General features: G+C 44.1%; 1 protein-coding gene across 1 annotated transcript in view; it reads right to left on the bottom strand.

Moving 5' to 3' along the window:
• Positions 1 to 5,107: 5,107 nt before the first annotated feature.
• LOC125930498 (uncharacterized) overlaps positions 5,108 to 15,966 on the bottom strand; it is a 61,431-nt gene continuing 50,572 nt past the window's right edge. Inside the window, 3 exon segments of the mRNA XM_049642315.1 lie at positions 5,108 to 6,758; positions 9,360 to 9,444; positions 11,885 to 12,062. Coding sequence (XP_049498272.1) covers positions 5,977 to 6,758; positions 9,360 to 9,444; positions 11,885 to 12,062 — 1,045 coding nt within the window. The 3' untranslated portion in view covers positions 5,108 to 5,976.

The following is a 15,966-nucleotide window of genomic DNA, read 5'->3' on the forward strand; positions in this document are numbered from 1 at the left end:
AAATGTCATTCATTTTGATCGCTGAGTATTATTCCCTTGTACATATATACACCACATCTTCTTTATCCATTCATCAGTCGGTGGACATTTGGGCTCTTTCCATAGTTGGCTATTGTTGATAGTGCTGCTATAAACATCAGGGTGCATGTGCCCCTTCAAATCTGTATTTTTGTATCCTTGGTTAATACCTGGTAGTGCAATTGCTGGATCATACAGTAGTTCTACTTTTAATGTTTGTTTGTTTAAATTTACATCCAAGTTAGTTAGCATATAGTGCAATAATAATAATAATGAATCCAGTGATTCATTCCCTACATATAACACCCAGCGCTCATCCCAACAAGTGTCCTCCTTAATGCCCGTTACCCATTTAGCCCATCTTCCCACTCATAACCCTCCAGCAACCCTCAGTTTGTTCTCTATATTTAAGAGTCTCTTATATTTGGTCTCCATCCCTGTTTTTACATTATTTTTGCTTCCCTTCCGTTATGTTCATCTGTTTTGTATCTTAAATTCCACATAGGAGTGAAGTCATATGATATTTGTCTTTCTCTGATTGACTAATTTTGTTTAGCATAATACACTCTAGTTCCATCCATGTTGTTTCAAATGGCAAAATTTCATTCTTTTTTATTCCAAGCAATATTCCATTTTATATATACAATGGGGAATAAGTTTAAGAATTCTCTGAGCAGAAAGCCGCCACAGGGCGAAAGCACTCAGCGTAGAATGAAGCATAGAGTAGAAGCTGCTTCCACAGGATGAAAGCGTCCAAGAACAGCTAGAGGTGGAAAGCTGCCACAGCAGGGCAAAAGCCCCAGGATTTATCATTAGGTAAACAAAATGTAAAGCGGAAAGCCTTTACAGGACAAAAGCTCCCAGAGCTAATCAGCGAGAAAAATGTGTTGTTAACCCTGAGGTAGCATGCTCTATCTGACTTAGCCGCTAGAAAGGTTAAGATAAACAGACACGGTGTCTGGTGCCTGCAGTAAACAGCCCTATGCTTGACACTGGGATTTTGTTTTATATTGACCCAAACCCCTAACACTGCATACTTTCGAAACCCCCTTTCTCTCACACACATGAATTAATGATCACTATTTTATTGTCTCTTTCTGCATGTCCATAACGTTTGTAAGCCTTCTGATCCTAATAAATACAGAGCAAGGACCCTTACTCAGGTCTCTTGTCTCATCCTGGACATTAGCCTCTCTCATATTCAATTCTGCATCAGCTCTCTTGCTGGACAAGAGAGAACTCCAGACTCAAAGTCTGTGACAATATACCACATCTTCTTTATCCATTCATCTATTGATGGGCATTTGGGCTCTTTTCATACTTTAGCTATTATCAATAGCACTACTATAAACATTAGGGTGCTTGTGCCCCTTTGAAACAGCACACCTGTATCCTTTGGATAAATACCTAGTAGTGCAATTGCTGGGCCGTAGGGTAGTTTTATTTTTAATTTTTTTAGGAACTTCCATACTGTTTTCCAGAGTGGCTGCACCAGTTTTCATTCCCACCACTAGTGTCAAAGGGTTCCTTTTGCTCTGCATCTTTGCCAACATCTGTCATTGCCTGCGTTGTTAATTTTCCATGGTGACTGGTGTGAGGTGGTATCTCACTGTGGTTTTGATTTGTATTTCCTGATGATGAATGCTGTTGAGCATTTTTTTTTCATATGTCTGTTAGCCATCTGGATGTCTTCTTTTAAAAAGTGTCTATTCATGTCTTTTGCCCATTTCTTCACTGGATTATTTGATTTTTGGGGTGTTGAGTTTGATAAGTTCTTTATAGATTTTGGATATTAACCCTTTATCTGAGATGTCATTTGCAAATATCTTCTCCCATTCCATTGGTTGCCTTTTAGTTTTGCTGATTGTTTCTTTTGCTGTGCAGACAGTTTATCTTGATGAGGTCCCAATAGTTCATTTATGCTTTTGTTTTCCTTGCTTCTGGAGACATGTTGAGTAAGAAGTTGCTGCCACCAAGGTCAAAGATGTTTTTGCCTTATTTTTAATGTTTAAAGATAAAGATAAGATAAAAATAACATTTTAAGATAAAGAAATAGAAGATATGAACAGACATTTTTCCAAAGAAGAAATACAGATGGATAACAGACACTTGAAAAGATGCTCAGCATCACTCATCATCATATGGGAAATACAAATCAAAACCACCATGAGATACCACCTCATACCTGTGAGAACGACTAAAATTAACAAGTCAGAAAGCAACAGATATTTGTAAGGATGTGGAGAAAGGGGAACTCTCTTGCACCGTTGGTGGGAATGCAAACTGGTGCAGCCACTCTGGAAAACAATTATAGAGGTTCCTCAAAAAGGTCTTCTCTTCCATGGGCAATTGTTTGGTGCCTTAATGGAAGGTCTTTCATATTTTGGTAATTTAAAAATCTTAGGCTTTTCCTAAAATTTTCCAACAAAACTTACCGTAGCCAAAGTAGTAATTTCTTTAACCATCTCTCAAACTAAAGCATTTTTCTTTTTTGTGCAATAATCAAAGCTGCTTTAAAGTGGCCCAAGTTAAAAGCTCAGATCCTGTTAAAAATTATTTAGAATTGTTTTGTTGGGCATTTGATTCTGGCTCAGTTACTAGTTTTGTCCATTTTGTTTTTGATTGTTGAGAGGAAATGTTTCATCAAAATTCCTATGTGTATCCTGAAAACGTCTCTAACCACTTTGTTTCTGGCTTTGTTGTACTACAACAAAGTGCAATTGCTGCTCATCATGAATTTTGTAACATATGTTGGTCTGGTCTCTTTCTCTTTCTCTGTTCTTGTCATGGAGTTCACCTGGTGATCTCCATTCATTCTGTATCAGTATTATGCATTCATTTCAAAGTTAAAAATTTGTCCATATTGATTTTTAAACCAAAAATTAATTTAATTATATTATGAATAAAATAATCAGTATTTAAATTTAATTACCACCTATAATGTAGGTAGGCATTACTGTGATTCGTACTGTCTACATCCAGTATTCAAACACAAGTATTGCCTCAGTGAAAGAAGATTACTCAAACAGAATCAATCTATTGACAGGACTATAGCTCGGTGACAGGTTTATGGCTGACACTAGAAACAATGCATACGTCCCACATTTGCATTGCAAAACAGCAATAATATGTAATACAATATTCAAGAGAAATTTATTTCCACCTAAACAACAAAGCTGTGTTTCATGGTAAAATATTTTACACTGCTTCAGCTTTTAAATTTAAATTAAAGCTAATTATAACTAAATTAAAATTCAAACTTCCTTTTCTCAGGTACACCAGCTACATTTCAAGTGCTCAATAGCCACACATGACTAATGCTTACCATACTGAACACTGAAATTTCTAGAAAATACTCAAATATTTGGAACTCAAACACATACGTCTAAATAACCCATGAGTGAGAAAAAACATCACAAAGAATATAGAAAATATTTTAAACTGATAGTGAAAATGGAATATACACAAATTTGTGAGATGTAGATACACATGTGTAGAGGGAAATTTTATAACTTCCTATCCTTATGTTAGAAAACAAGAATTTTTAATAATTTATAAGATATTGTAGATAATACATTGTAGAGACTCAAGATATTACTATCTCCTGAAGAATATTGACTTTGTCGTAGCAGGCACTTAAATTACTGGTGGATCGGGGCGCCTGGGTGGCTCAGTTGGTTGAGCATCTGGCTTCGGGTCAGGTCATGATCTCACGGTTTGTGAGTTTGAGCCCCGCGTCGGGCTCTGTGCTGACATCTTGGAGCCTGGAGCCTGTTTCGGATTCTGTGTCTCCCTCTCTCTCTGCTCCTCCCCTGCTTGTGCTCTGTCTCTGTCTCTCAAAATAAATAAATAAACATTTTTAAAAAATTACTGGTGGATCACTTTGGCTTTGAGAAGGCTTGGTTTTACACATTCCTAGGAAGGGACTACTTTGAGCTTGGTCTTCTTTTATTTTATTTTATTTTTATTTTTATTTTTTTAATATGAAATTTATTGTCAAATTGGTTTCCATACAACACCCAGTGCTCATCCCAAAAGTTGCCCTCCTCAATGCCCATGAGCTTGGTCTTCTTTTAGAGCAAATCTCTTTGCCCTGATGTGGTTTTTACTCCAGGAACATGACCCTTTCAGTATCGCCATGGAATGCTTGGTGAACTGGAACCTCAGGTTCCATCTTTGCTGCCATCAGTACTGTGACCAATTCTTTCAGGCTTCCAGACAAAAAATTTCTTCTAGACAGTTTGGGGATTACAGTTCCCTGTAGTGTCTGCCTGCATTTGGTCACTCCCCAGTGCCTTCAAGCAACTGTTGTATGATTATTATTATTTTGTATTTTCTACATAGTTTTTCAGTGTTATTACAGGAGTGTTGGGAGCTGGAAACAACCCCTGATACTTTTAACAGATGCTTGGACCCAGCGGGGGAGGAAACAACCTAGTGTGCACTGAGCTCTTCTAGTTGTCCACATCCCCATTTTTCATGCTTTGTTCAGTGTAGAGATGTTTTTAGAAAGGCACAAATTCTGAAGCTGGCGATTTCACAGACTCGGCCAAGACAACACTCTGTCTTCAGCCCACCCCCACCTCCACCCACATCACTTTTTTTCTTACTGGTTCACAGACTGTGGAGTTTCCAGAACATATCCACACACGTCTTCCCCCATTGTCTGAGGCTGAGGGAGCGATAGTGCCCCATCTATCCCTTCTCCTGAAATCTTGTGGGACTTATCACCGCTGATTTTTAATCATAAAGGAGAAAAAACCCACTGTATTTGATGTAATTAAAACCAATTTCTTTAGGATTTTTATTTATTTTATTATTTTATTTTTCTTTTTTCAAGGATTTTTACTGGATAACGTGTTTTGAGTAACTTGCCATTTAGACTCAGTGAATGAGGCTGTCATTTGGTCAATGTATTTTCTGTTATGAAATTAACAAAGCTGACAGTTAAAACAAGATCACTTAAAGAAATTAATCTTCTAATGGAAATGCAAATGATCTTAGCTTTCACCCTGAAGAATGGATGCCTGAGAATAACAAAGGAAATATAAAAATGTAGACTGACATATTATACGCAAAGCCTCTGAAATGAAATCAATATTTTATTCATAAGAAAGGAAGAACGGTAGGAGACAAGAACAGAATTGAAAATCCTGACATAGATCTTACAGAATATGAAAACGTATCATATGATCAACGTGCTTCAGTTCAGTGGGAAATTGATGGCATATCTAATAAATGGTTCTGGCACAAAGACTTAAGTATGCACCCCCAAATAAGTCTTGTTGGGCCCTGAGACACTTTTCTGAATATTCTGGCAAAAGAAACGCTCAAACTTTCTTAGAGGTCCATTAGGTCTGGGTTAGAGAGGTGTCCCGGCCTCCACACTGCAAGATGTAGTCCGCGGGCATCTGGTTGTAGAGACTTAACCATTGGACTAAACCAAACAGACCTGACGCTGTGTCCTCTGATCTCTGACCGCCCTCCAGCACTTCCCACCCCTCCCAGATGAAGGTAACTGGAGACCCTCTGTCACACAGCTTGAAGGAAGGAAAAGAGACTAGGGGCGGGTATGTTGCTCCAGTCTGCTCCAATTCTGCTTCCATCAGTTGGTCAGACTCTCCAGAAGCATCTAGAACCTCAAAGAAGCTGAGGTGCACCCGAGGCATACCTATCTCCTTATGCAGCTAGATGGCCAGAGCCAGACCCCATTCCATGCGCAGCAACAGCCCTCCAGAAAGACGCCCGCGCACTGCAGAGTTCTCCGCTCCACCTGGCATGCTGCTCCCTACAGCGTAGAAGCCATTCAACCGCCCCGGAAGGTGTGATGAAGGCCCCCGGGGGGTTCGAGCTGGGCACTCCGGACCGCACCCGCGGATCAGGAGACTGGGATGGCCAAGGACCCACGGGCACGGAGAGGCCGACAGCTGGCCACGGAGGCTGAGGCCCGGCCGAGGCTCAAATGGGCTCCCTCTTCAGCAGACGTCTGTAAACTTCCTCCGATTCCTTCTGGATCTGGCACAGACCCTCTCGCCAGGGCTCCGCGCCGGGCGCCTCCTCTGAGCCGCTCCCCCCGGGCACCTGCTTCTCCTGGCCGTCTCCGCGCAGACCATTCCGCTGGCAGTAGCGGTAGGCGCGGTTGCTGAAGTGCCGGTGGTTGTTCTCCCACAGGATGCAGTTGATCTGCGCCAGGAGCTCCCGCAGCTGCGCCTCCTGCTCCGCGCCGCCCGTCGCGTTGTTGAAGGCGCAGTGGCGCCGTGAGCACTGCCGGTCCAGCCGGGCCAGGGGCTCGTTGTCGGTCTCCCGCACGTACTGCTCCAAGGAGCCCCCGTCCAGGTCCTCCTTGCGCGTGAACACCAGCACCGTGTGGGCCAGCACGCCCACCCCGAAGGTCTCCTGGAGGCGCCGCACCGCCTGCCGGTCCTCCTCCGTGTAGCGGCCCAGCTGCGTCACCAGCAGCACCGCGTGCGGCCCGGGGGCGGAAAAGACGACCGCCTCGCACACGGCCTCCAGCGGGGCACACGGGGACAGGATGTCGGGGGTGTCGATCACCTCGAGCTCCAGGCCGGCCCAGTCGCGGCTGGCCCTCTGCAGGGCCCGGGTCACCGGTTGAGCGCTGAGTTTAGACTGGAACTCTTTCCTGCCCAGGATGCTGTTTCCCGTCGCGCTCTTCCCGCTGCCGGCTTTCCCCACTAGGAGGAGCCTCAGTCTCTGGGGGCTCGGTGGGGCCTTCCCCAGACCTGGAAGCGCCGAAACAAAGCAGAGGGAGCTGGGGTTAGAGCCGCGTGGCTGGGAGCTCCCCGGGGCAGGACGTCGGCGGGGGTGGGGGGGGGGGGGGGGGGGAGGTGCGGAAGACCCGCCTCTGCACCGGAGACCTGCGGGGGGAGGGGGGCGGGGAGGCTCACGTTCTTTCTAGCCTTTTTAAAACCTTTTTTAACAAGTGTGGTAAAAAGACAATGTAAAAAATTATAGAATATAACAAAATTCATCATTGTACCCAGTTTGAGGTGAGGCGCTCAGTGCATTCACATCATGTGCAATCATCACTGTGCACCTCAAGAATTTTTTTTATCATCCCAGACTGTCCTGATGAAACCACAACTCCCCATTACTCCCTCCGCACTAATTCCTGGTGACCTCTAGTGTTCTTTCTGCGTCTAGGAGTCTGACCATTCTAGGTAGAACATGCTAGTGGAATATTGCAGGATTTGCTTTTTTGTGTCTGGCTTCTTTCATTCAGCATAACGCCCTCAGATTCACCCATGTTGTAGCACGTGTCCGGACTGCCCTCCTTTTTAAGGCTGGATCATACCCCATTGTAGGCTTGTATCATATTTTGTTTATTCATAAACATATATGAACATTTGGGTTGTTTCCACCCTTTACTGTTGTGAATAATGCTGCTGTGAACATCAGCGTACAAATGTCTGAGTCCCTGGCTCTCAGTTCTTTTGGGTATCCACCCAGAAGGGGAATTGCTGGATGGTGTGTTAGAATACCACATTTTTATGGTTCGGTTTTGACATTTCTTATCAGGGTCACCTGTTCTCACCCAGATGGGAATTAGCCCACTATGACTATGGAACCCTGGGCTTCCCTAAGTCTCCCTGATTGGAGATCCTTCTCAGTAAGAGCAGGAAGAAAAAGAAACACGTGACCTCTTGCGTCTGACCACATCACCTTCTTCAGCTTTTGCGACAGAGAATGTTGGGAGTGTGGGACGATCTCAACCCACCCCCAGGCTCCAAGTGCAGAAACACCCTGTAGCCACATTCCTATTCAGCAGCCTTGAAGTCTGGGTTGGACATTCTCGCCCAGCAGAATGCCAGAACCATGAGCTGAGAGAGACTTGGAGATGCCAGTTTAATATCGAGAAACCTAGTGTCAAGGTTCTTGGATTCTTGGGGCTGAGCACCAGGAAGGGAATTAATTCCCTTCTGAACTGTCAGATCTGAGACCCAGAGCACACAGAGAAATGCCAGCTAATAAATGGTTTCCAAGTCTGTTCCCCCATTGAAGATAGTGATGTGTCTCAACAGCAGAGCCCTGAGCCTCCTGAGGGGAGGATGGGCACTGACTTCCGCAGAATCTCTTCAGCAATGACATGTTTTTTCTGCTGCCTGCCACCCAGGCCAGGCTGACCCAGCAGCCAATTCCAACTGAATGGCTTTGACTCCCTCCAGCTTCCCCCAGCTGACTTGAAAGGAATTTGAGTGAATGGATGAGGGTTTCAAGGAAGCATGGAACATTCACCTCTGCCCTCCCAGCCAATGAAAAGCTGGGCAAAGATAGCAAACCCTGTCTCTGCACACGACTGGGACCAGAGCACACCACTGGAATTTAAATATACCACTTGAGCGCTGGAGAGGATTTTTCAAGTAATATTTAACCTTGATTGCTGCAAGAATAGGTAAATCGGCCCCTGGGTGGTTCAGTCAGCTGGGTGTCCGACTTCGGCTCAGGTCATGATCTCACACTGTGAGTTCGAGCCTGCTTCAGATTCTATGTCTCCCTCTCTCTGACCCTCCCCCATTCATGTTCTATCTCTGTCATCAAAAAAATTAAAAACAAAACAAGAATAGGTAAATCGGGTATCAGCACTTCTACGGGTAATTTGCTTTGGTGGTTTATTAATAAGGCTCTCTCCCAGTGGCTCAGGCCATTGAAGTTCATGTAGTAAAAAACTGTTTGTGTTAAAATACATAATGAATCACAAATAATTTCTTCTGGGCAGGAAATTGGATGGATTTCCAGCATTCCCAGATTCTGTCTGCCCAAGGTAGATGGCAAAGTTGAGCCCTTGAAAGTTAAAAGCCTGGCCCTGATGCAGTAGCTTTTGGAGAGAACCCCCTCCAGAAGGCCAAGCCCAGTTCTGAGGCAGCAGCCAAGTACATCCTGTCTGCTCACATGCTGCTTTGCAACCCGTATGACCCTGAGAGCTCTCCCATCTGATCCGGCCAAGCACCTGCATGGGGTCTGTTGGCTGCAGAGCCTCAGGCTCCAGTGAGCTGTTTGGTCACACCATCAGCACATCCTACCTGAGGAAGAAAGCCCAGAATGCACAGACCCCTTTCTTTGGGCCTGGCACAGAGATTTAGTAAAGGGGGCGGCTGGCACTGTGTCTCCCTTCATTTCCCCCACTGTGCCCATCAGGGCCCTCTCCGTCTTATTTGGCTGCAGTAAAGGAAGACCCCCCCCCAACTCAAAGCCCCCTTGATGGCAGCCCAGGTGGGCAAATCTCTACAGGGATGGACCCCGCTGCCTGTCCCAGTGCACCACCTGTCATTAAACATCCCCATCCACACCTCTCTCAAGCTCATTTCTGCTAGAAAGTAGTTTACCTCCTATAACGTCTTGTTTAGGATCCTGACACAGTGCTCCTGCAGGATTCTCCTGGACAATCTCTTCATATTCTTCCTTCTTTATCTAGAGAAAACCATAATATGTCTTATTGGTTTTTCAACAGTTTTAAGAGGCACCTGACTTTTGCCTTTCTCTTGCCAGAAACTTAGGTTTGAGGGGAGCAGCCTGAATGAGGAGAGAGAGGAGGGCGTCTGAGGGGTCTCTCCTTCCTTTGCAGACCCTGTTTTCTCTCCTCTCCCCCCACCCCTACTGTGGTCTCTATTGGCAGTGTAAGAGACTTCATGGAGAAATGTGAACTGTGAACTGGCCTGACAGCCGAGGTGGCAGGTAGTATTTGGAGAGACAAGGTCCTAGAGCCGTTCTGTGAGGAGAGAAAAGAACAGAGAGCAGAGGCAGGTCTGATACTGGGTCCTGAGAGCAGTGGGAAGACTGGTGTGGCCACAGTGTATCTGGAGGGCATGGGCAGGAAGTCGTGGCGAGGGACTGGCTGGGGGGATGGGGGCAGGGATCTTGGGCCAAAAAGGGTAGTCCAGGCCTGATCTTTGGGGAAGGCTTGGCAGTTAGTAAGTTAGGATTACAGAGGGCTTACAGGTTGGTGGCCAGGTTCTGCTGTGAGGACAGGAACGGGACCATCAGGGTGCGGGGCAGAGTCCTGCTAGGAGCCAGGAGACTGCAGTGCTCATCTCCAACGGCCATCAGTTGGTCACAGTGGATGGTCACACTGCTTGGGCCTTATTGTCCCCATAAGTGTGAATGCTAGGCCTGAACTAAATGTCCCTGAGGTCTCCTCCCCTGTGGGAAGGGCCATGCCACTCTATCCAGGAACTTCTGGCATCCTTCTGCGGAGAGCATGTAACCTCGCTCAGTGCATCCTGCCTCATGGACTAACACAGTTCCCTATGTCAGGGGCCCGTCAGCCTATAGCTGCTTGATATTCTCTGTGGAGTCAGGGAGGAAACTGCATGGCTCCAGGACTGTTTTTCCAGAGCATGTAGGACTCTCAGAGACACAGTCAGATGAATGTCGCCAGACAAAGGCTGTGGGGTGTGGGGAGACCCAGCTACAGGAGGCCCTGATAGGCATGGTTTTCCCATTGCCACAACATCCTAAGAAGGCCATTGTACTCTGTTAACCTGGCAAATGACTTCAGTCCTGCCCTTATCCTGGGAGCTGCCCAGCGGGAGGTCAGTGTGGCCCGTGCTGTATGGTTGTTGGCTTTACTTAGCAATGTCACCTCTGAAGGGCCAGGCTCAAAACAGTCACAGTCCAGTAAGTCATGTGACTTCAGGAAAAGAGAGTGACCAGGTCAGGGGAACAGCTGTCCCCAGCTATCCCTAGCAGGGACACAGCATTTGCCTATCCAAAGGGCTTCTGGAACAAGGAGATTAGTGCTCCTATCTCTGTACCTGGAGACCCCTCAACCTCTTTGTCCTTGGCTTCCTTACATCCTTGGTGGAAACTGAGGCAGTACTTCACCAGTGAAATCTCGTGACTCCTTTAGAAAGAAGGGGAGGCTCAGTGGAAGGTAAGAGCAGGGCGGGTAGGTGAGCTGGGTGAGGAGCACAGGCAGAAAATTTGTACTGTGTGCCCCAGCCTTGCACCAACAAGTAAGCCCACGCCCCAGGCCTCGCTGCTTTGCCCCTGCCTGTCCAGCACCTCACACGTCTGCCTCACCGCACTTGGTAGGTTTTGTCTCCAGCACAGAGCATAAGCAGCTATGTCCCCCCACTTAATGCTTCTCAGGAGGAGAGTCAACTCGCCAAAGCATCTTGCTCAGAGCTAAACAGTGAATTCGAGCAGGGAACAGAGTTCTTCTGACTCTTATTCATGGATGGGTTCGTACCACTGTAAACGCACACTGCACGCACTACACACGTGCACTCACAAACACAACACACACCCACACACTCGCAAACACACACCCACACTCACAAACATTCACACAGACTCACAAACACAACAAACACACACACACTCAAATACAACCACACATAGTCACAAACAGCACACACCCACACTCACAAACACAACACACGCCCACACACTTGCAAACATACACACACTCACAAACTTGCAAACACACACTCATAAACACAGCATACACCTATACACAAACATACACACACACACACAAACGTGTCACACATAACACTGCACACATACAATCAGAAAACTCCACACACATATTCACAAATACATAAACACATAAACACACACACAAAACACACAAACATAAAACACCCACATACACACAGAAACAAATACACAACATACACAGTCACACAAACACACACAAACAAATACACAACATACACAGTCACACAAACACACGATACACATCAACATAAACATACACATCAGCACATCACACACACTCCACCCATACACATACACTCCCAAACACAGCACATACACAAACACAAACATACAACACACACAGAAACATACATACACAACACACATACACGCACACAAACACACACTCTCACTCACTCAGACTTACCACTCTGTCAGCCGTAGAGGAAGAGGAATGGTCATGTTTTCTGTCTCCTGGGTCCGTGCTGTCTTGTGAATTCTTTGTTTCTCCTTTTAGGGACGACACATTGCAGGCTTCTGGGGACTTTGACTGGAAGAGGTAGAGGAAACTGTCCATGACATATGAATATATAGAATACATTGCTTATAGTTTTCAGTAAAATGGGATCAGAAAGCTCAGCTCAAGCTTTGCTTGAGCTTTGCTCAAGAAAGAGCAAAGTCTGCTGTGTGGGGAACAGGAAGTGGGTGAGAACACCCAGGGCCAAGCCCTTCTCAGTCGGAACACGTGCTGTTTGCACTTTGTGGCTTTGGTAATAGAAACAGGAAAAACAAGAACATCAGTATTGTTATTATTTTTGTCCTGAACCAGGATAACTCAGAGGCTTAGAAAGAAGCAGCAGACTCTTCAGAAAATTTTGTGCCAGGGGCCTGATTTTTTACTGATCTCCTCCCTTGTTTGCAAGTTGCCTGTCTCCTGCACATACCAATGCCTTCGCCATTGCAGTGGATGCCCATTGTCTCTTCCTCCCTCCTTAACTCCAACTTCCTTTAAGTATTTTCTCTTAGGTCGAGACCTGCAGACTGGAACTGCTGGGTCCTGGGTGGCACATCCTCAGAGATTGGAGCTACTCCACTGGCTCCAGTCAGCTGACTGTGGGCCATGGGACTTGTCAGCTCCAAAACAATTGAGCCAATCCCTTGTAATAAATCTCTTTACGTATGTGTGTATACAACACACACACACACACACACACACACACACGTCTGACAATCCCCAATTCTGTGCCATATCTGAGTCTGGTCATCCCTGTGTCTCCAGACTGGACTTCTTCTTTCCTGTTAGCACACCTTGTGTGGATGTGGAAAGCTGGATGGGATCTATCTTATATTAGGAATTAACATAGCTAGAGCTGCGGGTGAGGTTTTGTATTCATCTGTCTACGAGTTGGGCTGTGTTCATATTTGCTGAAGCTATAGAGCTGGCTTCCTCTAACGTTCCTGTCTGTTCTCACTGTTGTTGGTGGGTTTCCCTAGGAAGCCCTTCTTAAATAGAGTTTCTATCTTGCTGTTTTTTCAGCTTTTTAAAAATTTATTTTTATGTTTATTCATTTTTGAAAGAGAGAGACAGAGCACAAGCAGGGGTGGGGCAGAGAGAGAAGGGGACACAGAATCCGAAGCAGGCTCCAGGCTCTGAGCTGTCAGCACAGAGCCCGACGTGGCGCTCGAACTCACGAACTGCAAGATCATGACCTGAGCTGAAGTCGGACACTTAACCAACTGAGCCACCCAGGTGCCCCTGTTCTATCAGCTTTAATTCACTGTTTTTATACTGAAGCCCTGTTGATGGGGTGGTAGGAGTGGGTGTGGGAGGCATGATCTTAAAATTAAATCCCACTCTCTCAGTGGGTCTGCGACCCTGGGCTGTGATCATCACAATTTTTTAGCTTTTCCTTCTGTGTCCCCACTTTGGGTGATCCAGATGATATGGCCACTTCCCACCTTTTTCTCCTCATTTCACTGTCACCTCTCTCTTCTCTCATCTGCTCTGGCCTTGATGGACTTACTTTAGTCACTTGAATGCTTCATCCATCTTTTTTCTCAGGAACTGCTGTGAAATTCTTCCTTCTTGGGGAAGATATGCTAGTAATAAAAAGATTTTGATAAACATTTTGGAGGCTGAATGGAAATTTGGAAGTTTAAAATATTCACTGTTAGGGTGCCTGGGTGGCTCAGTCAGTTGAGTGTCTGATTCTTGATTTTGACTCAGGTCATAATCTCCTAGTTCATAGGATCGAGCCCTGCATCAGGCTCTGTGCTGACAGCGTGGAGCCTGCTTGGGATTCTGTCTCTCCCTCTTCCTCTTCCCCTCCCCTGCTTGCTCTCTCTTTCTAAAATAGAAATAAAATAAAATACAATGTTTACTATTCATACTATTTTAAATATTTATCTAGAGGAAATATACATTAAAACCATAAAAGACAAACAAATAGCATGTATAAAAAATATAAGGTGGCTATAAAATCATTATTTATAAATGCTATGATTATTACCTGGGAAAATCAAGAGAATAAACCATATAACATGCTCCTAGAAGAGAATAAACCTATAACCATGCTCCTATAAACAATAAAAGACCTTAATAAGTTGATGGATGCAAAATTAAATAAAAACCATAAAAACTGACTCACATAAGCCAATTATGTTAACTTAACAATAGCCAATTATATATAACTTGTGAATTAAAAAATAACAACAAAAAGTAAAATGCCTAAGAATAAACTTGAAAATTGTGTGAATGTTCCATATAAAGGAAACTTCTGACACTGTGGAGCAAATAGAACTCTCACATGATGTTTAGTGAAAATGCTCATTGGTAGAACTCTTCTGGAAAAGTCTGTAGTATCTAGGAAACCTGAATATTACACATATCTAATATCGAGCTGTTCTACCCCAAGGTACATACCCAACATAAATATGTGCTTCTGTTCTGCAAAAGGTAATGTCTGTGATATTTATAGTGGTGGCACTTAGAATAACAAAAAAATGGAAACAATGTAAATGCCCATCAACTTAAGTATTCTCATGACAAAAAAAGAAAGAAAAGAAAAATGGTAACCAAGTGAGGTGGTGGATATGATAATTAGCTAGATTATGGTGACTATTTCACAATGTATGCCTATATCAAATCAACAACTTGTATACCTTAAATATATGTAATTTTTATTTGTCAATTATATCTGAATAAAACTAGAAAATAAAATAAAGTAAAATAGCTGAAAAACGGTTTTAAAATGAAAAAGCAGGGGCGCCTGGGTGGTTCAGTCAGTTAAGTGTCTGACTTTTGATGTCAGCTCAGATCTTGATCTCAGAGTAGTGAGTCCAAGCTCCATGCTGGGTGGGTGTGGAACCCACTTTACAAACAAACAAACAAAGAAATAAAAATTGAAAAAGCATAAGTAACATAGCCTACATTAATTGGGTTAATTATACAGGTTATATATTCATTCACAAATTATAAATTGTGTGTATTTAAATTGGGTTATATTCACACAATAAAATACTAATAGTGAGAATGCACAATTTATTGCTACTTATTATGATATGGATAAATCTCAAACATAATGGTAAGCAAAAAATGAAAACAGAAACAAAAACCAGATACAAAAGAAATACATAGTACATAATTCCATTTATATTAAGTACAAGGACAGCTAAAATGATCTATACTATTAGAAGTTCAGCTAGAAGTCACCCTTGGAGAATAATAGGGGGACTTCTGGGATGTTCTGTTTCTTTATCTGAGTGCTGGTTACACTTTATGTTACTATAGACCATAAGGGACCCATTACTGTTTCTGAATATTAAAGTATTTTAAAAATAATGACATTAGGATTCCTGGGTGGCTCAGTTGGTTAAGTATCTGACTCTTGATTTCTGCTCAGGTCACGGTCTTAGTTCCTGAGATCAGCCTTGCATTGGGCTCCAAACTGATGGTGTGGAGCCTGCTTGGGATTCTCTCCTTCTCTCTCTGCCTCTCCCCCACTTGAGTGTGCTCTCTCTCTCTCTCTCTCTCTCTCAAAGTAAGGGTGCCTGAGTGGCTCAATAGGTTAAGCATCCGACTTTGGCTCGGGTCAAGATCTTGGGGTCCATGAATTTGAGCCCCTCATCGGGCTCTGTGCTGACAGCTCAGAGCCTGGAACCTGCTTCATATTCTGTGTCTCCCTCTCTACCCCTCCCCTGCTCGTGCTCTGTCTCTGTCTCCTTCAAAAATAAACTTATCACAGGATACAAAATTAATGTACAGAAATAAGTTGCATTCTTATACACTAATAATGAAGCAACAGAAAGACAAATAAATAAACTGATCCCATTCACGTGCTCATGGATTGGAAGAATAAATATTGTTAAAATGTCAATACTACCCAAAGCTATCTACACATTCAATGCAATCCCAATCAACATTGCACCAGCATTCTTCTCAAAGCTAGAACAAGCAATCCTAAAATTTGTGTGGAACCACAAAAGACCCCGAATAGCCAAAGTAATTTT

The sequence above is a fragment of the Panthera uncia genome, chromosome A2 (genome assembly GCF_023721935.1).
Source record: "Panthera uncia isolate 11264 chromosome A2, Puncia_PCG_1.0, whole genome shotgun sequence".
NCBI classification, from domain to species: domain Eukaryota; kingdom Metazoa; phylum Chordata; class Mammalia; order Carnivora; family Felidae; genus Panthera; species Panthera uncia.